A 25,007-nucleotide genomic window follows, 5' to 3' on the forward strand; every position below is an offset into this window, starting at 1 on the left:
CCATTTCTTTTTTTTTTTTAATTTTAATTTTTAATATTTTTTATTGTAAAAATACCATACAGACAACCGGGTGCCAGTGGCTCACGCCTGTAATCCTACTCAGGAGGCTGAAATCTGAGGCTCATGGTTCAAAGCCAGCATGGGCAGAAAAGTTCGTGAGACTCTGATTTCCAATAAGCCACTAGAAAACAAGAAGTGGCTCTGTGGCTCAAGAGGTAGAGTGCTCACCTTGAGCTGAAGAGTGCAGGGACAGTGCCCAAGCCCAGAGTTCAAGCCCCATGACCAACCAAAAAATAAAAAACAGGCCAGTAGTCCTCTGCCAGGTTTCAAGTCTGGCCTCAGTGCCAAGGTCAAGGCTTGCTGTTCCTAGGGCAAGGTCAGTATGCTGGTGCCCCCCAGTGGCTAGTGTAAGGAAGAACAGTTAAGAGCAGCCCCTTGATGCTGACAGTGGCGAATGGGTGGAGGACCTACTTGGTTCCCAGATTCTCCCCTCAGAGAATACACAACTCAGGGGCTAGGCATAAGAGATCTTTATTTTCCTAGAGGGGACAGGCAGTGGGGCAGTGCAACATCCAAGCCCCAGACCAGACATGCAGCATCCACATGCAGAACAGCTACACAGGCTGGGGCAGGGCCAGGGGTGGGAACTGAGACTATGGGATCTCCATAGTACCCCTGCTAGGATATTTGGGCTCTGGGCTCTGGTGCCCCTATTGGTACTGGAGAAAGAAGCTTGAACTGCTTCCCATGGCTCGAACCCCATAACTCTGGCCAGGAAGAAAGATGGCACAAGGAAAATGGGGTTTAGCCATTCTACGGCACTTGATTCTATACAGGGTTGGCACAGTCCTGCCAACTGGAAGAGTCTCATGCCCAAGATAGCACAGTACTTAGCAGGAAGAGGGTCTACACACTTTCCTGTCCCCAACAGGGCTAGACCCTGACCTCAGAAAGGCTTAGGATAGTTAGGAGAAAGATCCTACCCACCTTGCAGGGCAATGCCAATGAAGGGACTTCCCTGAGCACAGGCAAGGCCTCCTAAGGCAGTAGTAAACGGAGGGAGCTGCTATAGACAGGAAGCCTTGCTTCTGTGCCTCAATGGTAAGGGAGAGAAGGACAGGGTAAGAAGTCTAGGCTTTGGGAGGGATGAAATAAAGGGCAATGACCCAAGGCCCTGCAGGCCATGGCTACTCAGGCCTCCAGGGACAGGAGGGAGGTTAGGGAAGACCAGGCCAAAAGAAGGGCCTTCTACCCAGAACCCCTGCACCCATGCTGAGCTCTGGCCAGGCAGGGCTGTAGGGAGAATAAATACATGGATACATGGAAAACTTCAAGGCACCAGGATTCTGAGGAGCTGTAGAGCCACTCCCCACAGACAGACAGTGGTTTTATCTTTAGCTTAAACTATGTAATATGTGTAGGGGAGAAGGAGGAGAAACACTGAGAGGAAGAGACACGTAGGGACATGAGAGTAGAAGGCATGAAGTAGATGAAGGTGGCAGTGAAAGTGAGAGTGTCTGGAGGAGAAGAGGGGAGACAGACAGACAGGAGAGAAGGGAAGGCAGACAGAGATGGCCTGAACACGCAGCACTTCTGGTCCCTATAAAATAAGGCACCAGAGTCAGTAACGTTGCTGTTGTCCCTGTGGTATTAAAACAGGTGCTGGAGAAAAGGATGGGCAGCTGCTGAAGGGCCTGGGTGTGCAGAAGCCTCACACCTGTGCACCGGTGGCATTCTTGATCAGGGGTATCTGTAAGGATGGGAGATGCCATGAGGGCTTGGCTGTGGGGCCATGGACCCCACTGATTGGGTCAGTCCAATGGGCTGTCCACGCATCCCCACCCCAGCCAGGTAGGTACACACCTTTGAGAGGTCTACACCAGTGAGGGCATGCACAGAGGCGGGCAGCTCTGCCAGCAGCCGGTTCACTTCTGATGTCACTTTGCTGTTGTCCCCACTGAGGACCACAATCTCATCAACTTTGGTCAGCGGTGCGGCAACTTTGGCAGCAATCTAGGTGGAGAGGGAAGAGTGTGGTTAATGTCTTGACTCCTTCTGCCCAGTGCCTCTCTCTCCCTTCTCCAAGTCACCCAAATCCAAAGCAGCCTGGATAGTATGGTAGAAAAAAAAATCTCTGGGCCAAAGGTTGATTTTGTTGAAGGGTCCCTGCCCCATTACCGAGTACTTTCCTCATGTAATCCTTCCAGCTGCCTGTTACTGAGTAGGCCCAGAGAAGTTCTAGAATTTGCTCTGCCAGTCTCCTCAAAAGAGAAGACCTAGGGCTGGGAATGTGATGTAGTGGTAGGGTACTTGCCTAAGATGCATGAAGCCCTGGGTTTGATTCCTCAGTACCACATACACAGAAAAAGCCAGAAGTAGTGCTATGGTTCAAGTGGTAGAGTGCTGTCCCTTGAGCAAAAGAAGCTCAGGGACAGTGCCCAGGCCCTGAGTTCAAGCCCCAGGACTGGAAAAACAAAAAAAAACAAAACTAAACTTTGGGCATCAGCCTGGAGTATAGCCTTACCTGTGGTAAGGCCTCTAGTACCAAGGCCATCTTGGCTGCGTCCCCATATTTCTGGTAGGCCTCAGCCTTGAGCTTCATCCGCTCAGCCTCTGCCTTTCCCATTGCCTCAATGACTGCTGCTTCTGCCTCCCCGATTTTTCGAATCTTCTCAGCCTCTGCTTGTGCCAAGAGGACTTGCTTCACCCTGAAGGAGCCCAGGCCAGATAGATCAGTTGGAGGGGACAAGCCTTATCCGGATGCCAACAAACTCTTCAGCCATCTGTTCTGGTGGCTGTCAGGGGTGAGAAACATTTAAATGGGGGGCCCTGGCCTGGCTATGGCCAGGGAGAGACTACCAGCTCTACTGCTCCAAGTAGGAGAGGAGACTAACCAGAAATAGCCCTCTATGCCAGTACTAACTTAGGAACTCCAGTCTCCTTTACTTAGTCTTCTTGACAAGATTCCAATGTAGGGAAAGTGGGCTTATATTGCTTTGCAGTAAGGGGCAGAGCCAGGGGAAAGCAGCGTCTAAGCTGTGGAGAGGAAAGTTAGGTGCTAAGTCCCCTGATTAAGCCTGACAAAAAGCCTTACTTTTCACCCTCAGCGATCTGCTGGATGCGGTGAGCTTCAGCCTCGGCAGGGCGGCGCACTGTGGCAATGAGTTCCTTGTCGGTGCGCAGGATCTCCTGTGCTTCCACAGCTATCTGCTTCTTGCGCTGCACAACTTCAATCTCAATTTCTTCCTGCCGGATCTTCTGCTGTTCCCGAGCTCCTTGCAACTCATAGGCTAACTGGGCCTCAGCGGTCTGTGGCAGAAGAGTCAGTTTGTTAGAGGCTGGCCAAGTCCTAAGCCCTGAGCTCTCTGCTGGGGGTGCCCTGGTTTCTCACCTTGATGTTGACCTCCTCACTGAAGGCTGATTTTTGTAGCTCAAAGGCTCGCTTGGAGTCAGCGATCTTGGTGTCTGCCATGAACTTCACATCCAACATCTCCTTCTTGCACTCAGCTTCCTGGGGGTAGGAGGGACAGGTGTTAAGGATCATCTGATGGACTGTGATCCCATGGCTCCCAAGCTCCCAAAGACAACTCCATGTACCCGGATGCCTGCATCCCGTTCGGCTTCAGCCACACCAATGTCTGCATCTCTCTGCACCACAGCAGTCTGTGTTTTGCCCAGGGAGCTTAGATAATCCACTTTGTCATACACATCCTGGGGTGGGAAGAAGGAAGTCACCTCAGGGGCAACCATGGGCAGAAAGGTGCCCTCCTACCTGCCCTCATGCTGTGAATCTAACATTCCTATCACACATCACCTTGATGGTGAAACTGAGGATCTCAATGCCCATGCGGCCAACATCAGGAGCTGCCACTTCCCTCACCAGCTTGGCAAACTGGTCTCGGTCCTGATAAATCTGTTCCACAGTTAGGGTCCCTGGGGGTGGAGAAATCATGGATCAATTTGGGAAAGGGAGGCAGTATTTGAATAGAAGTCTATGTACACACAGGGTGAGCTAGGTTTTCCTGGGATTTCTCCTTCTGCAGTCCAGGCTGGCTGAGGGGTCTAAGCAGACTGTTCCATTAGCATCCCTCTTCCACACTGTCCATTTCCTTCACAGAAGTACTGAAGTTACCTGGAGACTTTTTTTTTTTTGTCGGTCATGGGGCCTGAACTCTGGGCCTGGGCGTTGTCCCTCAGCTCTTCAGCTCAAGGCAAGTGCTCTACCCACTTGAGCCACAGCACCATTTGCAGTTTTTTCTGCTTTATGTGGTGCTGAGGAATTGAACCCAGGACCTCATGCATGCAAGGCAAGCACTCTACCACTGAGCCACCTTCCTAGCCCCCCTGGAGACTTTTCCCCCTAGAAATTAAATCTAGAGTCTCTTAAGTGCCAAGTCCTCAGTCCATCTACTCAGTAGGACAGCCCCCTTGTCCAGCCAGCCTGCATGAGTATCCAGTCAACCTGGGGACCATGTGAAGCTGGGCAGGGTCTCACCAAGGATGGAGCGCAGATGTCCCTCAAGTGTCTGAAGGACGACATTCTTGATATCCTGAACATTCTTGCCCAAAAACTGCTCGCAAGCCACGGCCAAGAGCTCCTTCTCTGTCATGATCTTCACCTGCCAGGATCACAGAAGTGCCTGAGTGAGGCTGGAGAAGGTTGATGGAGGCCCCAGACCCAGAGGTGCTGAGGCTGGTGGCTAAGGCCCTTTCCTCTTTTGGCAAACCTGGAGGCCTTGGGGCAATAAAAGGGGCTGGAGTGACTCATGCCCCTAGTGGGAATACTGCAGTATCTGTCTTCACTGGTGACCCGAGTCCCTAGCCCAGTCTCTCTCCATGCATTTGGGATTTGTGTTCCCACCCCTCAAGCCCTGATCCCTTACTAGCCAATCCTCCTCTTCAGCCTATCCACATGTGGGAGACTCTCAGGCGGAGGGGCAGAGAGGATGAAAAGGAGAATGAGCAATAGGGACACAGACAGACAGATGGATTTGGAAAGAGCCTAGACAGGGCAGGAGAAAGGTCCAAGGGTGTATATGATGGTGCAACTGCTTCTTGAAGTATTGGGCTACTTGCTCACCAAAGGCCTATAATGTGGTTGAATCTCACTGCCCTGTGAAGTTGAGGGTAGATTAGGACACAATATCCCTTCCCAGGCTCTGAGCTGGACTCTCAGAGCTCAGAGCTCCTCTGCCTCACAGGGCCTTTCCCTCTGGGTCATCCATCCCATCCCCTGCCCAGGGAAGAGGGGAGGCCTGAACTCTGGGGCCTGGCATGTCCAGTACCTGCAAAGAATGGGGATGGGTTAGTGAGACAGGAGCCCTCAGCACTGGTTCTGTCCTGCAAGGGCTGCTGAAGAGAGAAGGAGTAGCTGTTAGTCCTTGAGTGGCCAAAGGGGCCAACGGTATGTTCCAGTGATGATGACCCTCTTGTTGGGGGGATGGCAGGGGCCCTAGATAAAGATTGCCCCTGGCTGCTATCCTCTCCTCCTCCCCCCCAAACACCAGCATAGGGATGAAACACCTCAATGGACATGCGTGGGGCTTCTGAGTTACTATACCTGGGCGACACCCGTCACAGTTAAAGCTACCCCCTCGGCCGTCTCTACGTCCTCGCAGCGGGGCTGCAACGTCATAATCTCTAAGGAAATCCTGCCAAGAAATGCAAAACAGGGGCATGGGTCTGGGGGCCCAGGGCCTGGGGGATGGGAAGAGTCTAGTACCTCACTGCTCCAGGTGGAACAGGCCCAGGGTCCTGTAAGGAGTCTCCAGGGATGTGTAGCTGGCAGTGTGTGAGGTAGATGAGAGGCAAGAGTGGGTGCAGGAAGCTCTGGGGAAGTAGAATAAGTGGGGCTACATGTGTGATACATGTTCTCTGCTCAGGTTACCTGCTTAAATTGTGAGGAATAGGAAGTGGGAAAGAAGTTGCTGTGGTGGGATTGATGGTCAGGTGGAACCAGTACTGGTACTCCAAGTGGTACTATGGAGGCCATAGGGGGTGGGGGGATGTTAGTTATTCCTTGGGTCTAACTCAGCCCCCAGAATGTCTGACAGGGTTGCTCAAAAGCTGAATCTGTAAAAGTGGGTATGCTGCCAGTCTGCCCACTGCTGGGCAAAGATGGAAGTGATCCTGCTCCTGCACCTTGCCAAATAATCAATCACTCACTGTCTGATCCCTTTACCTGGCCACAGAGTATGACTTGAAGCCTGGCTTCTGCTATTGGACTCAGGCATGCCACATGGGGAATGTAGGCTAGTTGTACACTTAATCCTAAAAAGAGCTGTGTGCCCAGGTAATCCGACTCCCTAAGGGCCACATTCTCTAACTTAAAAGGGACCTGGACTTGGGAAATGTTTCAAGGATAGTAGTAGGCTTGGAAGCCTGAGATCTGCTTCTAAAGGATATTGAGGAAGGCCTGGGCCCTACCTATGCCATATAAGGTGTTCTAAGTCTCTTCTCAGATCTCTGCACTGAACCTGACTTCCCACCATACTACAAGGGCTGATGAGATAAGGATGGGGACCTTCCCAACTAGAGCTGGCAGGATGTGTGAGGAAGGGGGTAGTGGTGCTGGATTTTGACATAGAAGGTTAAAGAGCAACTCGATGCCAAAGAAGGGGAAGTGCAAGACACAGTTTAGGTTCCTTTCCAGCCTGTGGACCCAACAGCTACAGGCTCTGAGGAGGCATGGGTTTTTGGGTATTCATTGCTGCATTCCCAGTGCCTAAAACCAAGCAAATGTTCAATAGAGAGCTGGCAAAAAACTCAATGAAGACGAGAGCCTGCACATTACGAAGCACTTGGGAGTTGCTTAACAATCTAGCCAAAGCAGATCTTACCAGCTATGGCTGCATGGTAATGAGGCCTGGTATCCAAGGACACCCACTGGCTGACTTGGACTTAGCTTCCAGTATCCCTTGTTCTTTTCCCATTGCAGCCCATGGGCAAGGGTTAGGGGCCTGGGGATCTACTGGGGTCCAGCTACCCTGGCATCTAGAGCAGCAGAGATGGGAACAGAGGGGAGGGAGGTACATCTCAGGAAGAAAGGCCATTCAGCTTCTGCCTGCCAGGCCCCGCAGGGCAGGAAGAGAGAAGGTTAGACACAGAGGAGGAAACAGGTGGGTTATTACCTGTGCAACCCCTGTTACGAATAGCGGGACCCCCTCCGACGTCTCAATATTCTCACAGCGACACAGGATGGTCATAACCTCCAGAGACAGTCTGAGGAGCAGCCAGGGAGTAAGGGAGAGGTAGGGACAGGAAGGGTAGGAGGGGACACAGCAAACACACATAGTAGTTACTAGATAAGCACTGATGCTTGGTAAATGGGGGCAAGGTGGAGGTAGATCTTACTCAACACTTCAGCTCCCATCCCCGCCAGCTTAGCCTAAGGCTGTAGGAGAGCTGCAACAGGCACCCCCTTGCTGGCCTGAGACTTTGGGTCTCTTCTATATAGGACTATATAGGGGCCACAAGCTGAGAAGTGGAAGGTCTGTGCTTAGGGCAGCCAAGTTGCTCACCACCTCATTGCTCAGGAGATTCCTGCCACAATCTAGGAAATGTAGACTTAGCCCTACCCTCCTAACACAGGAAAACCTGTGTTTCTAGAAACTGGAAGGAGGTGGCCATTCTTGGAATTAATGAGCCACAGCAAATACTGACTCTTGCTTGGGGCATGAACTCAAAAGGATACACATCACTAAGAAGGCAATTTATGTCCAGAAAAGCCCAAAGAAAATTCTGGATGTTTGTAATATGGCTAATGAAAGCTGGGGAAGAAAATATGCTCCTGCCAGAATATTCACAGGGACCAATAAGAGATAATGGAGTGTTTTGCTTTGGTATTTCCAAACTGGGGCATGAGCATGGTTACTGGCAAGGAAAACTAGGTGCCTCTAAGCTACTTGGCCCACCCCAGCCGTGAGTGTGCATGTTTAGAGTGGTGGTCCAGGCACAGCAGGCTGTGGATAGTGTGGAAGGGTTCCTTAAACCCAAAGAAGGAAGGGAAGACAGAGGCTGAAGGACAGAAGCAGGTGGGCGGGGTAGAGATTAGAAGCAGTAGGCAACATGGAGTCCCCATCTTAACCCTTAAATGGGCTTCTTGCTGGGGTGCTCGTCATGCAGACATGCAAAGGCTGCCTTCATTCAAGCTCCTAACACTAGTACCCTTGGGCCTGAGATTTTTTTTTTCTTTCAGTGCTGGGTATTGAATCCAGGGTCTTGCTAGGTAAGAGCTCTACCACTGAGCTACATTCCTAGCCCCTGAGAGGACTCTTGACCTTACTCAGCTAGGAGCCTACGAAGCTCTCTATTCTGGAAAAAGCTGGAGGAAAGAAAGGAACAGGGGAAGGAACAGGGGAGGGAACAAGAGAGGGAGGGAGGCTGCAGTTCAGATACCAGAGGTGGAAGGGAGAGGGAGCTGCCCACATCCGGGTCTCAGGATAGTACAGGACAGGATGTAGCAGGAGGGACTTCACTGAGCCTGGGGGAAGAATGGTTGACACTACAAGTAGGTGACATACAGGATGGCTGTGGAAAGTTCCTCCAAAGGGAGGCTAAGTGTGGAAACTAAGTTAACAGTCTCTAGTCTGACCTGACAGGCTCCTGCTAGCCTAAGGAAATAAAGACCTCAGCCTATGGAGCTATTCACCAAGTAAGCTATGGGCTGGGGTAGGACTACCAGCCAAAAAGTAAACAAGAGGGGAATGGCTGTAGGCTCAGACTGCCTAGCAAGTCAGGCTAGTAGGAGGACCTTTAGCTTGAAGTCTACCTCATTCTTAGGGTGAGAGACCAGGCCCCCAGCTCCCTCTTCTAATAGGGTCAGGGAGGTTTGGACCTCCTGTGCTAGGATCTGCTCCCTAGAGCCAGGAGTGGGAGACCTGGAAAAGGGCTGCAGTGGTGTTGCCTTAGTAGTGGGCGTCCACACAGGACAGGTCTCTGGGCAAGTCAAACTTTTGGGCCTGGCTATAAAGTCAAGGTGTTTGAAAAAAAATATTCTGCTGTGTATGGTGAATAACTGTATTACATTGCAAGAGTATATAAAAGCCGTATGGAGAAACTCAATGAAAGCTGTTAATCAGTAAGGAGATGGTGGGCGGCGGGGTGAGGAGGGGCGGGAGAAATAGATTATCAGTGGGTAGAAACTGGCAAAAGAGGGTAGGGCTAGTAGGGAGGATGAACGTGGCTGAATACTATTGAATACTATTACTTGCAACTATGAAGATGGAAAATGAAATCTGTTGTGGATTTTTTGGTAGGGAGGGGGAAGGGACAGTGATAGAAGTAGTGAAGGGGGAGCCTGATTGGAGTACAGTGCAAGCGTGTGGAGATGTAACAAGGAAACCTCTCCCTGTGGAACTAAGACAATATAATAAAGTATTCTGCTGTGTGGGGACTGCATATATGGGGTGGCAATGTCTCCTGGAGCAAATGGGTGTGTCATGTGCCTAGGACTCTGGAGTAGAAGTTGGGACAACTACTGATGACTGATACTTTTGGCCTTGGATCAGAAGAGCTCCCCAGAATCCCTCAGGTCAGGCATGGTAAAGTAAGGGGAGAGATGACAGAGTGGAGAGGGTTATGGAGAGATGAGTGGTGTTAAAAAGTCGTGACAAGCTTCCCATCCCTTAACCATTATGGTGCCCTCAGACTCCCAGAGGTTATACCAACACTTGAGTGCAGACATGGGGCTTCTTTTCGGATGGATGGATGGGGGTGGGGTGGGGATTTCTGGTGGAATCTTTAGTGCTTCCCCTTTGAAATGGCCAGCCCCCTTCAACATGCCCACATCTTCAAAGTTCTATAGTTCTGGTTGCCTGGGTCCTGGTCTGGAAGGATTTGTTCTCCCCCATTTTCTTTTCTTCTCTCCTCCACCCTCTCCACCCCACCCCCCTGCCCCCATCCTAGTGCTTGAACTCTGAGCTTGGGCACTGTCTCTAAACTCCTTTTTGTTCAAGGCTAGTACTCTATCACCTGAGCAACAGTGCCACTTCCAGCTTTTTCTGTGATTAACTGGAGATAAGGACTTGTCGGCCCCACTGACTTCAAACCATGATCCTCAGATCTCAGCCTTCTGAGTAGCTAGGATTACAGGCGTGAGCTACCAGGTGCCTGGCCCCACTTTCCATACTCAAGAAAAGGGTGATAATGGAAAAGGTGGCTGGCATGCCCCATCTCCTGTGGAGGGCAATAAGACAGTGAAAGAGGCCATGTCTACCCTGGCCTTGAGCTCTGAGGGCACCAGGAAAGCTGGATGAAGGACACTCTGAGGAGCCAGAATCTCCCTTTCTTTAGTAATTCTTTTTCAAACTGATGTAGGAGGTCCATACTTGTTTTGCCTGGCCCAGCATCAATCCCTTATGCTCCTACCCTTGTATCTAACCCACTGCAGTCACAAAGCATTTCTGACTATACATTCATCCTCTGCCATTAGTCCTTGTCTGAATTGTCCCAATCCTACACAGGTTAAGGTGAAAATATGGGCTCTTTTTGCCCTTTCTTTCTTCTGTACTCCCCCTCCAAATGGTATATAATGAAGGCTTCTTGAAGAGCTTTCTTTGTTTTGCTGAGGCAGGCTCTTGCTATGTAGCATAGGCTGCCCTCAAACTCACAATCCTCCTGCTTCTGCTTTCCAGGGTTGGGATGGTATGGCCCTGAATTCCACCTCCAGTGGTAAAATAACACACAATAAAAAGGGGCCCACGGACAGGTCTTCCTGATGTGTGCCTCTTGCAGCTCATTTCACCTGTTCCTTAGAAATCTCCCCCTACCAGATGGAAAGTGGAATGACAGATGCTGTAGCTGGCCTGTGGGGGTAAAAGGGGATCCCTTACCTCTGAGTGTCAGAGATGCACCACCAGGCCCAGGCCCAGCCGCCGAACACATACTGTTTATAGTCAGAGCCACAACAGCCACCTGGGGAACAAAGCAAACCACTGTTGATCAGTTCAGTTTCTGGATTTGGTCTACCCCTGATCCCCTCTAATAGTAACTTTGGCTTCTTAACGTATTTGGACTTGACAATGGCAATTGTTGGGTGCCAGGTGCTAAAATTACACATAGAGATAAGTTCTCTCTACCCTTAAGGTACTTAGAATCTAGTTTGGTAGGCACATAGTTTGCATAAAAGGATATCCACTAAACACTTTGGAATGGAAGTATTTTTAGAGGACACATCAGTACACAGGGGTGGAAAACTGTCTGCCTGCAGACATTTCAGTGAGGCTGGCCCTCTATTTCTACAGCATTCAAACTGACTTTGCTTCCTTTGTAGGAGCCACTGCGGAAGAAAGGCCTCAAAACCAAAGAGCACTTGTGGTACTAATTGGAGAAATGAAGAGAAAGGGAAAAGGCCTCAAAAAGAAGTTGTTCCTGGAAATTGTGCATCAACTAATCAGCTAATTTGGCCAAGCCCAAATCCAGGTTTGTAGACTGCTCAGCACGTCGTCTACCAGAAGTGAGGAAAATAAATTCCTGAAATTCTTGTAGTAAACTCCTCTGTTAATGCCAAAATCACTGAATTTCCATGAAGTTTTAGTAAAAATTAAAAGAGGCACTTGGAGGACACACATATGTACAGGAAACAGATAAATCAGAGCAAACAGAATTTTAGGGAAAAATACCTTGGGTTTTCATGAAAGCTTCAGGACAGGTCTAGGTACGTTTGTTTGTTTGTTTTATTTGCCATTCCTGGGTCTCAAACTCATAGCCTGGGCACTGTCCCTGAGCCTCTTTGTGCTCGAGGCTAGCACTCTACCACTTGGGCCACAGTGCTACTTCTGACTTTTTCTGAGTAGTTTATTGGAGATAAGAATCTCATGGACTTTCCTGCCCAGGCTGGCTTTGCAGTGGCTAGGATTACAAGTCTGAGCCACCAGTGCTTGGCTTAGGTAGCTTTCTGTAACAGGATGAGTGTCTTTAAGGACCCATGGCAGGTGACCAGGCAGGAAGAAGGCAGATCATGGTGTCTTCTATCAGGCTGAAGAGCCGTGTATGAGTAAGTGAGTGATGGGGAGCCACAGGGGATTTAAGCTGGGAGGTGGTAAGGTTAGAATAACATCTTTGTACAAGGAAGAGGAGACTGAGGTCAGGGAGACTAGGTAGATGCTTCTTGCAGAAACCCAGGCATTTTGACAGGTGGCTGACACTAGTAGATAACATCAGGAGGAATGTTACCTAAAGAAAATTTCTGAAGGGGTGGAAATGTTCTATATCTGTGTTGTGGAGTATGGTAGCTACTAGCCATGGTGGTGACTGAGTCCTCCAAATGTGGCTTATATCAATATATGAATTTATTTTATTTTGGTGCCAGTATTGGGGATTGAACTCAAGGCCTAATAGTCTGGCTTGACTTTTCACTCATGGCTGTTGCTCTACAACTTGAGCCACATACTGGCTTTTTGCTGGTTAATTAAAGGTAAGAGTCTCCCAGATTTGTCTGCATGGACCTCTTTTGAACCTCAATCCTCAGATTTCAGCTTTTTTTTTGTCGGTTGTGGGGCTTGGACTGTAGGCCTGGGCACTGTCCCTCAGCTCTTCAGCTCAAGGCTAGCGCTCTACCATTTGAGCCACAGCGTCACTTCTGGTTTTCTGGTGATTTATTGGAGATAAGAGTTTCTCGGGGGGCTGGGAAGGTGACTCAGAGTGCTTGCCTTGCATGCATGAGGCCCTGGGTTCGATTCCTCAGCACCACATAAGCAAAAAGAAAAAAGCTGGAAGTGGCACTGTGGCTCAAGTGGTAGAGCGCTAGCCTTGAGCTGAAGAGCTGAGGGACAGCGCCCAGGTCCAGAGTTCAGGCCCCATGACTGGACCAAAAAAAAAAAAAGTTTCTCAGACTTTCTTGCCGGGGCTGGCTTTGAACCGAGATCCTCATATCTCAGCCTCCTGAGTAGCTAGGATTACAGGTGTAAGCCACTGGTGCCTGGCAGATTTCAGCTATAATTACAGACATGAGCCACTAGTGCCAACCCCTATTGGTCACGCGTGGGAGAAGAGGGATACAGGAGGGCTTATACGGTTGGATAGTTGGTATCTGAAATTGCTTATGGGACAGCCACATGTACAAAGTGCAACTACATTTTATTTTATTCTGTATTACTGGGCAGTGAGCCAAGTGTCTTGCAACTGGCAGGCAAGTAAATATTCTATATGAGACACGCTCTCTGCTTTAGTAAATGTTGAATATCTCTAACATGAAAACCCCAAACCTGAAATGCTCCCACATGAAAAATAAAAATTCCACCAGGCAGGATATATAGCCATATAGTAAAGCAGGTGTTTTTTTTTTTTTTTTTTTTTTTTTTGTCGGTCGTGGGGCTTGAACTCTGGGCCTGGGCACTGTCCCTCAGCTCTTCAGCTCAAGGCGAGCACTCTACCACTTGAGCTACAGTGCCACTTCCGGTTTTCTGGTGGTTTTATTGGAGATAGGAGTCTCACGGTCTTTCCTGCCCGGGCTGGCTTTGAACTGCGATCCTCAGATCTCAGCCTCCTGAGTAGCTAGGATTACAGGCCTGAGCCACCAGCGCCCGGCAGCAAGGCAGGTCTTGAATTCATGATCCTCCTCCCTCAGCCTACCAAGTGCTGGAATTACAGGTATGTACCACCACATTCAGCTTAAAAATAAAAACTTATATTTTTTTGGTGCCGGTCCTAGGGTTTGAACTACTCAGGGCATAGACGCTGTCACTCTTCTGCTCAAGGCTAGTGCTCTACCACTTGAGTCACAGTGCCACTTCTAGGTATTTTATTGGAGGTAAAAGTCTCATGGGCTTTACTGCCCAGGCTGGCTTTGAACCCCAATCCTCAGATCTTAGCCTCCCCAGTAGTTAGGATTACAGGTGTGAGCCATTAGCGCCCGGCTACTTCCAGCTTTTTAGTGGGTTATTGGAGATAAGAGTCTCATAGCCTCAAACCATGGTCCTCAGATCTCAGACTCCTGAGTAGTTAGGAGTACAAGAGTGAGCCACTGCCATAAAATAAAAACTTTTTGAGGGGCTGGAATGTGGCTTAGTGGTAGAGTGCTTGTCTAGCATACATAAAGCCCTGGGTTTGCTTCCTCAGTACCACATAAACAAAAAAAGCCAGAAGTGGTGCTGTGGTTCAAGTGGTAGAGTGTTAGCCTTGAGCAAAAGAAGCTCAGGGACAGTGTCAGGTCTAAGTTCAAGCACCAGGACAGGAAAATAAATAAATAAATAAATAAAAAACAAAACAAAAAACTCCACAAAAAACAAAAACCCAGGCTGGGAATGTGACTTATAGAGTGCTTGGCTAGCATGCATGAAGCTCTGGGTTCGATTCCTCAGTACCACATAAACAGAAAAAGCCAGAAGTGGTGCTGTGGCTCAAGTGGTAGTGTTAGCTTTGAGCAAAAGAAGCTCAGGGACAGTGCCCAGGCCCTGAGTTCAAGCCCCAGGACTGGCAAAAAAACAAAAATTTCTGTTCTCAAGCATTTCAGATAAACTAATCAACTTGAGCCAAACCAGAACTTCAGGAATTAAAGAACATCTCCAAGGTGGGGAGCCAGTGGTTCATACCATTAATCCTAGCTACTCAGAAGGCTGAGATCTGAGAAGTCAAAGATCATGCTTCCAAGCCAGACTGGGCAGGAAAATCTGTGAGATTCTTAATTAACTGCTAAAAAGCTGGAATTAAGCCGGCGATGGTGGCTCACACCTGTAATCCTAGCTACTCAGGAGGATTGAAATCTGAGGATCATGGTTCAAAGCCAGCCTGATCAGCAAAGTCCATGAGACTTTTTTTTTTTTTTTGGTCAGTCATGGGGCTTGAACTCTGAGCCTGGGCGCTGTCCCTCAGCTCTTCAGATCAAGGCTAGCTTGCTACCACTAGAGCTACAGCGCCACTTCCAGTTTTCTGGTGATTTATTGGAGATAAAGAGTTTCACGGACTTTCCTGCCCAGGCTGGCTTTGAACCGTGACCCTCAGATCTCAGCCTCCTTAGTAGCTAGGATTATAGGCATGAGCCACCGGCCCAGCTTCCAAAAGACTCTTTTTTTTTTTTTTTGGGGGGGGGTCTGGTCGTGGGGCCTGAACTCTGGGTCTGGGCGCTGTCCCTCAGCTCTTCAGCTCAAGGCTAGCGCTCTACCACTTGAGCCACAGCGCCACTTCCGACTTTTTTCTTTTTGGTTATGTGGTGCTGAGGAATCAAACCCAGGGCCTCAGGCATGCAGGGCAAGCGCTCTACCACTGAGCCACCTTCCCAGCCCCTTCCAAAAGACTCATCTCCAATTAACCACCAGAAAACTGGAAGTAGTGCTATGGCTCAAGTGGTAGAGTGCTAGAGTGGTAGAGTGCTAGCTTTGAGCATAACACTCAGGAACAGCACCCAAGCCCTGAGATCAAGCCTCAGGAGAAAAAAAGAAAGAAAGAAAGAAAGAAAGAAAGAAAGAAAGAAAGAAAGAAAGAAAGAAAGAAAGAAAGAAAGAAAGAAAGAAAGAAAGAAAGAAAGAAAGAGAGAAAGAAAGAAAGAGAGAGAAAGAGAGAGAGAAAGAAAGAAAGAGAGAGAGAAAGAAAGAGAAAGAAAGAGAGAGAGAAAGAAAGAGAAAGAAAAAAAGAAAGAAAGAAAGAAAGAAAGAAAGAAAGGAAGAAAGAAAGGAATGAAAGGAAGGAAGGAAGGAAAGAAAGACAGAGGGGGCAGGGAGGGAGGGAAGGAGAGAGGAAAAGAAAAAGAAAAGGAAGGAGAGAAAGAAAGAACAGAGGGAGGGGGCTGGGAAGGTGGCTCAGTGGTAGAGCGCTTGCCTTGCATGCATGAGGCCCTGGGTTCGATTCCTCAGCACCACATAAGCAAAAAATAAAAAAGCCGGAAGTGGCGCTGTGACTTAAGTGGTAAAACACTAGCCTTGAGCTGAAGAGCTGAGGGACAGCACCCAGGCCCAGAGTTCAGGCCCCACGACTGGACCCCCCCCCCAAAAAAAAAAAGAAAGAAGAGAGGGAAGGAAGGAGAGAGGGAGGGAAGGAGAGAAGGGGGGAGGGAAGAAGAGAAAAGAAAAGAATACCTCCACAGTAAGAGATCTTAGAACTGGACACTGGTAGCCTAAGCCTATAATTATTACTACCCAGGAAGCTTAAGTCTGAGACTTGAGGTTCAGAGCCACTCAGAGCAGACAAGATCTGAGACTCTTATCTCTAATTAGCCGGCAAATAGCTTTAAGTAGGGGATAAATGATGGGAGGGGTTACATTGATTAAAATTCACTGTACTCATAAATTAACATGTTGAATTGAAACCCCCTTTTTTTTTTTTTTTTTTTTTTTTTTTTTTTTTTTTGTCGGCCGTGGGGCTTGAACTCTGGGCCTGGGCGCTGTCCCTCAGCTCTTCAGCTCAAGGCGAGTGCTCTACCACTTGAGCTACAGCGCCACTTTCGGTTTTCTGGTGGTTTATTGGAGATAGGAGTCTCACGGTCTCTCCTGCCCGGGCTGGCTTTGAACAGCGATCCTCAGATCTCAGCCTCCTGAGTAGCTAGGATTACAGGCGTGAGCCACCAGCGCCCGGCTTTGAAACCCCCTTTGTACAACTAGTTTAAAAAGTAATAATGGGCTGGGAAGTTGGCTCAGTGGTAGAGTGCTTGCCTTGCATGCCTGAGGCCCTGGGTTCGATTCCTCAGCACCATATAAGAAAAAAGCCGGAAGTGGCGCTGTGGCTCAAGTGGTAGAATGCTAGCCTTGAGCTGAAGAGCTGAGGGACAGCGCCCAAGCCCAGAGTTCAGGCCCCACGACCGGACCCAAAAAAAAAAAAAAAATAAATAAATAAATAAATAAATAAATAAAAAGTAATAATAGGGGCTGGGAAGGTGGCTCAGTGGTAGAGCGCTTGCCTTGCATGCATGAGGCCCTGGGTTCGATTCCTCAGCACCACATAAGCAAAAAGAAAAAAGCCAGAAGTGACACTGTGGCTCAAGTGGTAGAGCGCTAGCCTTGAGCTGAAGAGCTGAGGGACAGCACCCAGGCCCAGAGTTCAGGTCCCACAACTGGACCCAAAAAAAAAAAAAAAAAAAAAAGTAATAATAGCTAGGCACTGATGGCTCAAGCCTAGCTACCCAGGAGGCTGAAATTTGAGAATCACTTTTTTTTGTTGTTGTTGTTGGTCATGAGGATTGAACTCTGGACATGGGTGCTGGCCCTGAGCTCCTCAGCTAAAAGCAAGTGCTCTACCACTTGAGCCACAGTGCCACTTCCAGTTCTCTGGTGGTTAACTGGAGATAAGAGTATCACAAACTTTCCTGCCCAGGCTGGCTTTGAACCATCATCCTCAGATCTCAGCCTCCTGAGTAGCTAGGATTACAGGTATGAGCCACAGGCACCCGCTTGTTATAATTCTTTTTTTTTTTTTTTTTTTGGTCAGTCATGGGGCTTGAACTCTGGGCTTGGGCGCTGTCTCTCAGCTCTTTGGCTCAAGGCAAGTGCTCTACCACTTGAGCTACAGCACCACTTCCGGTTTTCTGGTGGTTTATTGGAGACAAGAGTCTCACGGTCTTTTCTGCCTGGGCTGGCTTTAAGCCATGATCCTCAGATCTCAGCCTCCTGAGTAGCTAGGATTACAGGCGTGAGCCACCAGCACCTGGCTTTGTTATAATTCCTATAGTTAAGGAAAGTTGTTCTATCATTTCGGAATAATAGCTTAGGGACAGTGCCCAGGCCCTGAGTTGAAGCTCTAGGACTGGCATGGGCATGTGTGTGTGCACACATACACACATAATAATAAAGGCCAGAAGTGGAAGTGCGGCTCAAGTGCTAAAATATCAGCTTTGAGTAAAAAACCAGAACCAGTTCAAGTCCCAGTATACAAATGTGTACACATGAGTACACACACACACAAGGTATTAGGTCTACATTTCATTTCTCTGGGGTGGAAATACCTGTCCTGTCCACAGTCCTGCTTTTTTGCTGGTTTCTCTGTCCTATAAAGTTTTGCAGGGGAGGCCTCTGAGGACAGGCAGTTGCTCTGAAACCCAAACCATCTTTGGGATCAAGTAAAACTGGAAGAGGGCCCAAAATCAGCTTGTTTGGCATCTTATGGCCTGGTGGGAATAGGGGAACATTTGCTTCTGGCCAGCTCCAGGGGACTTCTCAATTGCATTATGGGAGGAAGTGGTAGATGGGGGAGAGGGTAGCTGTCTACCCTTTATCTTTCACTTAGTTTTTTGACCTTAGGAGTAGACCGCCTCAAACTGGACCTTAGCTAAGGGAAACATGCCAGGTTTCCAGAGGCAACAACAAGAGGAAGTAGGCTGCCCCCACCCTTCCCCTCTCCTCCCTCCCTCCACTTGGTTACCCTGAGCCTAAGTGCCATTCCAGAGTGTGTGTGTGTGTGTGTGTGTGTGTGTGTGTGTGTGTGTGTGTGTGTGTGTGTGTGTGTGTGTGTGTGTGTGTGTGTGTGTGTGTGTGTGTGTGTGTGTGTGTGTGTGTGTGTGTGTGTGTTCATTATTTTGAAATAGAGTTTCACTGTGTGGCAGACTGGCCTAGAACTCACAATCCTGTAGGGCCACCACGTCTGGCCTTCCCAAGATAACAGTTCCAAGATAACAGTTAAGGGCTGGGGATGTGGCTTAGTGGTAGAGTGCTTGCCTAGCATGTGTGAAGCCCTGGGTTTGATTCCTCAGCATCACATAAGCAGAAAAAGCTGGAAGTGGCGCTGTGGCTCAAGTGGGAGAGTGCTAGCCTTGAGCAAAAGAAGCTCAGGGATAGTGCCCAGGCCCTAAGTTCAAGCCCCAGGACTGGCAAAAACAAACAAGCCAAGGGAACAGTTAGGTGCCTCTTACTTGACCTCACTAGCTCTCACTCATTTTGAGATCTACAAGTTTCTTCTAATTTTTTTGTTTTGTTTTGGTTTTGGTCATGGGGCTTGGACTAAGGGCCTGGGTGCTGTCCCTGAGCTCTTCAGCTCAAGGCTAGCACTCTACCACTTGAGCCACAGCACCACTTCCAGTTTTTGGTGATTAATTGGAGATAAAAGTCTCACAGACTTTCTTGCCCAAGCTGGCATTGGACCATGATCCTCAGAGCTCAGCCTCTTGAGTAGCTAGGATTACAGGTGTGAGTAAACGCCTGGCTCTTCTAATTTTTATCTATTTTTAAGCCAACTTGCTTTCCCTTGCCTTGTCTCAATCAAGCTGAAAACCATAAAATACTCCTCTGTTATCCTCTGTTCCACCCCTCACTGTCCTCTTAGCAGTCTTTTTTTTGTTGTTGTTGTTGGTCATGAATCTTGAACTCATGGCCTGGGTGCTGTCCTTAAGCTCTTTTGCTCATGGCTAGTGCTCTACCACTTTAAGCTATAGTGCCACTTCCAGTTTTCTGGTAGTTAACTGGAGATAAGAGTCTCACAGAATTTCCTGCATGGGCTGGCTTTGAACTGTGATCCTTGGATCTCAGCCTCCTGAGTAGCTAGGATGACAGGTATGAGCTACTAGTGCCCAGCTAGCAGTCCCTTTCCTTCCTGCTCTCCTCCACTTTCTTCCTACTGCACAATACATTCAGGAATGTTTTGACCTTTTTTTTTTTTTTTTGCCAGTCCTGGGGTTTGAGCTCAGGGCCTAGGCACTGACCCTGGGCTTCTTTTGCTCAAGGCTAGCACTTTACCACTTGAGCCACAGCGCCACTTCTGGCTTTTTCTGTTTATGTGGTACTGAGGAATCGAACCTGGGGCTTCATGCATGCTAGGCAAGCACTCTACCACTAAGCCACGTTCCCAGCCCTGTTTTGACCCCCCCCCTTTTTTTGTTGTTGTTGTTGGTCGTGGGGGTTGAACTCTGGGCTTGGGCACTGTCCTTGCGCTCTTCAGCTCAAGGCGAGCATTCTACTGCTTGAGCCACAGCAACACTTCCAGTTTTCTAGTGGTTTATTGGAGATAAGAGTCTCATGGACTTTCCTGCCTGGGCTGGTTTTGAACCGCGATCCTCATATCTCAGCCTCCTGAGTAGTTAGGATTACAGGCGTGAGCCACCGGTGCTGGCTATTGTTTTGACCTTTTTTGACCCATGAATCCTTCTACAAGTCCAGCAGTGCCAAGTGTCCCCTTCTCAAACTATAAAAATGTAAGTTCCGCTCCTGGATGGCAAGAAGTCTCCATACAGTACCTGCATTACCTAGGCAACTGGCACACCTGGAAGAGGTCACATCTGAATTTGATGTGGCCACACCTTCTCCGCCCATACCCTAGATAAGGCCTAGCCCAGGTCCAGACGCCCTCTTTCCTAGCTCTTTTCTCTCTCTTTCCCAGCTCTCTCTTCTCTTTCTCAGCTCGCTCTCTTTCCCAGCTCTTTCCCAGCCGTGTGGAGGGCCAACATAGCCTGGTGCCAGCCAGTACGATGAATAAACCTACCCCTTACCTGAATACCACGTGCATGGTGCTGTTCTTACTCAGCTACCTCTTTTTTTTTTTTTTTTGTCGGTCGTGGGGCTTGAACTCTGGGCCTGGGCGCTGTCCCTCAGCTCTTCAGCTCAAGGCGAGCGCTCTACCACTTGAGCTACAGCGCCACTTCCGGTTTTCTGGTGGTTTATTGGAGATAGGAGTCTCACGGTCTTTCCTGCCCGGTCTGGCTTTGAACCTCGATCCTCAGATCTCAGCCTCCTGAGTAGCTAGGATTACAGGCGTGAGCCACCAGCGCCCGGCTCGGCTACCTCTTTTTAAAAACCTAACAAAAAGGGTAGAGCACTTACCTAGGAAGTACAAAGTCTCCAGTTAAAACCCCAGTACCTCTTCTTCAAATGTTCATAAATGCAGACAATTAATAAGAAAATTATATTGAAAGCTAACAAAATGCTAAAAGAACCAAATGTATGACATAGGAATATATGCTTTTTTCCTCCTTACTAATATATTAAATAAGATCTAGTCGTAGATTGAATACTAGCTTCATTTCAAAGCAGAGAAGAATGTAGGAAAATATCTGCTGCTGCTATCCTGGTTTGTGGCTGACATTCATAATCATAAGAAATACTCCATTTCAGTTATGGTTAGTGAGAATAAAATCTGTTCCCCCTCTTTCAAATGGAAAGAAATTTTCTTTTTATTCTCTTTCCTCCCCAGGATCTACCTCCTCCCCAGGATCTACCTCCTCCCCAGGATCTACCTCTCCCCCTTTTTGTCCCTGTGCTAGCCCAGGGCCAGGGAGCTTTCCCTCAGACATTTTTGCTCAAGGCTAGAACTTTACTATTTCATACACAGCTCCATTTCCAGTTCTTTGGTAGTTAATCAGAGATAATGAGTCTTGGTCCAGGCTGACGTTGAACCATGATCCTCAGATGTCAGTCTCCTGAGTAGCTAGAAGAATTACAGGCGAGAGCCACAGAGTGCCAGTTGTGAGTATAAGGCCCTAAGTTCAAGTCCAAATACAGTGGGGAAAAAAAAAAAAGACAGAAAACAGTTTTATGTTACAGAATGAAGGAGGGAGGTAAGACATAAAGAAAAAAAATGGAAAGAACCACAGAATGTATCAACTACTACTGGGACTGGGCTGTGATATGCCTTGAGCTAAGAGGCAGACGGGCAGTGCTGCAGCAGCTGCTCTGCTCTGTTCAGCTCAGCTCTCCTGGGAGTCCATCTACAAAAGGGAGCTGCACCTCAGCTTGACTGTCTCAGTTCCCAAGGTACAATTATGCCAGGCATCATCTTTGTCTTCTCTTGCCCTTGCTTTATTCTAGCACCTTAATTCTTGGCATAGCTTTCTTTTCTTGCCCCCCAAAGAGCTTTCAAGCCCGCACTATATTAGCTCTGATCTGCGCACCAGGTTCCTAGTAAGTGTAAAATATAGAGAAGCCTGTCTCAGGGACTCCTTACTCTGTAGTCTCCACTTTGGGATGTGGACATAATTAGAGCTTTTGTCTCCTCAGCCCAGAGTCAGAACTTCCTGAAGGAAACTCTTAAGAGCCATTGCTAGTGGCTCTTGCTTGTAATCCTAGCTACTCAGGAGGCTGAATTCTGAGGATTATGGTTTGAAGCCGGCCCACACAGGAAAGTCCATGACACTCTGTTCTCCAATTAACCACCAGAAAACCAGAAGTGAAGCTGTAGTAGTTAGAGCTCTAGCCTTGGGCAGAAAAACTCAATGATAGTGCCCAGTCCCTGGGTTCAAGGGCCTAGACTGACAAAAAACAAACAAACAAACAAACAAAAACGTAAGAAAAACAAACCAAAGCATGGGTGGGTGGATATCTATAATCCCAGCACTCAGGAGGTTGAAGCAAGAAGATTGAGGGTTTGAAGCTAGCGTAGGATACATAGTACACAAAGAGGTCTTGTTTCAAAAAACAAAACCAAAGCCAGGCACTGGTAGTTCACACCTGTAACCCTAGCTACTCAGAAGGCTGAGATCTGAGGATCTTGGTTTGAAGCCAGCCTAGGCAAGTAAAGTCCCTGAGTTTTTATCTCTGATTAATCACCAAAGAGCTGGAAGTGGAGCTGTGGCTGAAGTGGTAGTGTTAACCTTAGGCAAAGCAAAACAAAACAAAAAAAATCAAAACAAACAAACAAAAAAACTCTTTGGGATAGCTCCTAAGCCCCCAGTTCAAGCCCCAGGACTCACATAGGAAAAAAAGAACAACAATAACAAAAACATGCTGAGCTCACACTTGTAATCCTAGCTATTTAGGAGGCTAAGATCTGAGGACTGAGGTCAAAGCCAGGCAGGGCAGGAAAAGTTCATGAGATTTTTTTTTTTTGGCCAGTCCTGCTGCTTGAACTCAGGGCCTGGGCACTGTCCCTAAGCTTCTTTTGCTTAAGGCTAGCACTCTACCACTTGAGCCACAGCACCACTTCTGGCCTTTTCTGTTTATGTGGTATTGAGGAATCCAACCCAGGACTTTATTCATGCTAAGCAAGCACTCTACCACTAAGCCACATTCCCAGCCTCATGAGATTCTTATCTTAAATTAACCACCAAAAAACTGGAAGTGGAGCTATCAAGTGGTAGAGTTGTAGCTTTGAACAAAAAGCTCACAGACAGCACCTAGGTCCTGAGTTCAAGCCCCAGGACCAACATTGATATGTCCCCAAAACCAAACAAAACTAGGAAAAAATAGAAGTAATAGGAAAACAAAATTTAATGTAGATTCTGGCTTTTAAAAGTCTCTATGACCTCTGTACGGTATTTTCACAATAAAAGAAAACTTATTTAAAAAAAGGGGGGGTCTTCTTTATGAGCAGGCAATGTGGTTTAGTGGTAGAGTGCTTGCCTCACATGCATGAGGCCCTGGGTTCAATTCCTCAGTACTACATAAACAGAAAAAGCTGGAAGTGGTGCTGTGGCTCAAGTGTTAGCCTTAAGCAAAAGAAGCTGAGGGACTGTGCCCATGCCCTGAGTTCAAGTCCCAGTACTGGTGAACTAAATAAACAAACAAACAAACAAATAAATATCTTCTCTAAAGCTGTGTGAGGCCCTCGTGCCTCACACCTATAATCCTAGCTATTCAAGAGGTTGGGATATTGGGCTGGGAAGGTGGCTCAGTGGTAGAGGGTTTCCCTTGCATGCATGAAGCCCTGGGTTCGATTCCTCAGCACCACATAAGTAAAAAGAAAAAAGCCAGAAGTGGTGTTGTGGCTCAAGTGGTAGAGCGCTAGCCTTGAGCTGAAGAGCTGAGGGACAGCGCCCAAGTCCAGAGTTCAGGCCCCATGACCGGACACCCCACCCCCCACCCCCCCCACCCCCCCCCTGCCAAAAAAAAAAGAGGTTGGGATCTGAAGATCATGGTTCAAAGCCAGCTTGGGGAGGAAAGTATAGGAGAAGACTCATCTCTAATTTATCCCCTGAAAACTGGAAGTGGAGAGCACTAGCCTTGAGCCAAAGAGCCCAGGGACAGCTCCCAGGCCCTGGGTTCAAGCCTCACAACAAAAATGTCAGTTCCATAGGTGATCACTGGAAGCTAAGCCCAAGTGTTAGCAAGAAGGAAGTTGGCCTCTGGGCTCTCCCTCCTGACTTCAAGGCAATCTTTGGTTTTCAAGGAGGTGGAGCTATCTGTCTCTACAGAAGCAGAGTCCCGGTTAGGTCTAGTTTAGTGATGATACTGATTTAGAGATCCAAACAAACTAAGCGTAAACTCATGTTTGTGGGGGTAGCGAGAAGGTGAAAATTCCCAATGGATTTTTCACACAATCCAAGTGTGGGCAGCTATAAGCCCTAGCTGAAGTCCTCCCCTCTCCTTGGTAGCTAGCTAGCCAGCCCTACTGCAGCCGACTGCTGCAAGCTAAGCTGTCATGCAACAGGCCCTCAGCCCAGCCAGAGCAACCTGGTGGTTTAAATGGCTTCAGCTACCTGCTAAAACATTGCACATATCCAATGCCAACAGCTGCAACCTTAAAGCACTTTCCAAGCCTCACCTTGATAGAAATTCTAGAACTAGCGGCCTTTTGCAATCCGGGGTTGGGGTTTCCCAACCTGTAGAGGCCGCACCCGCAATCTCCAGGGCGGGGATTGCCAGTAAACCCCAGCAAGCCCCAGCCCGCTTGGAATTAACGGGTCTCATAGGGCTGGAAAAAGGCCCTGGAGGATTTGGGCAGGGGCTCCCGGACGCTCCCCATACCCGCACCTGCCCTCCAGAGCTACGCGGCCCACCCCTTCTCCCCCAGGTCACCCGCAAGCCCACCGTGGAGCGGACGGAGGAGGCCCTGCCTAGGGAGGAGGCGGGGAAAGCAAGGAACCAACACGCGAGGCCGCAGTGGGGAGGGGGAGCTCCGGAGTACGGTGCGCCTGGGGGGGGATTCTCTTCTCCAAGGGGTGTGCGGCCCAGCGCGCGCCCCCTGGACCCCCTCCCCCGATCTCCTCACCTGAAACCACCAGCGCCTCGTTGGGGCCCACCGTGTGGCAATTGCCCATGTCGCTGGCGGGACGCAGGCCCTCGGGCCGCACGGACTGGGCAGCAGCAGCAACAGCAGCCGCGGCGGGTCCGACCGCAGCGCCAGCCGCGCCCAGTCTATCCCGCCACCCCCAGCGGCCGCCCGCTAGCCCGCGCGCGCCCCTCCGTGGTCGCAGCCCCGCCGGAAGTGCGGCGGCGGAAGGC

General features: G+C 48.9%; 1 protein-coding gene across 4 annotated transcripts; it reads right to left on the bottom strand.

Annotated features, from left to right (window-relative positions):
* Positions 1 to 486: 486 nt before the first annotated feature.
* On the bottom strand, positions 487 to 24,928 carry Flot2 (flotillin 2). Of its 4 annotated transcripts, none has more exons than XM_070027339.1 (11): positions 24,775 to 24,928; positions 10,833 to 10,914; positions 5,561 to 5,651; positions 4,496 to 4,619; positions 3,815 to 3,933; positions 3,598 to 3,711; positions 3,392 to 3,511; positions 3,095 to 3,309; positions 2,525 to 2,708; positions 1,864 to 2,013; positions 487 to 1,750 (listed from the first exon to the last, which is right to left on the bottom strand). In XM_070027339.1, the coding sequence occupies exons 1-11, from the start codon at positions 24,821 to 24,823 to the stop codon at positions 1,712 to 1,714; spliced, it is 1,287 nt and encodes a 428-aa protein (XP_069883440.1). In that variant the 5' UTR covers positions 24,824 to 24,928; the 3' UTR covers positions 487 to 1,711. The 4 variants fall into 4 exon arrangements, with proteins under 4 accessions (XP_069883440.1, XP_069883441.1, XP_069883442.1 ...); XM_070027340.1 differs by lacking the exon at positions 5,561 to 5,651 and adding an exon at positions 7,131 to 7,221; XM_070027341.1 differs by lacking the exon at positions 24,775 to 24,928 and adding an exon at positions 7,131 to 7,221.
* Positions 24,929 to 25,007: the final 79 nt, after the last annotated feature.

Source organism: Dipodomys merriami, unplaced genomic scaffold, assembly GCF_024711535.1.
Source record: "Dipodomys merriami isolate MVZ:Mamm:240054 unplaced genomic scaffold, mDipMer1.0.p SCAF_19, whole genome shotgun sequence".
NCBI classification, from domain to species: domain Eukaryota; kingdom Metazoa; phylum Chordata; class Mammalia; order Rodentia; family Heteromyidae; genus Dipodomys; species Dipodomys merriami.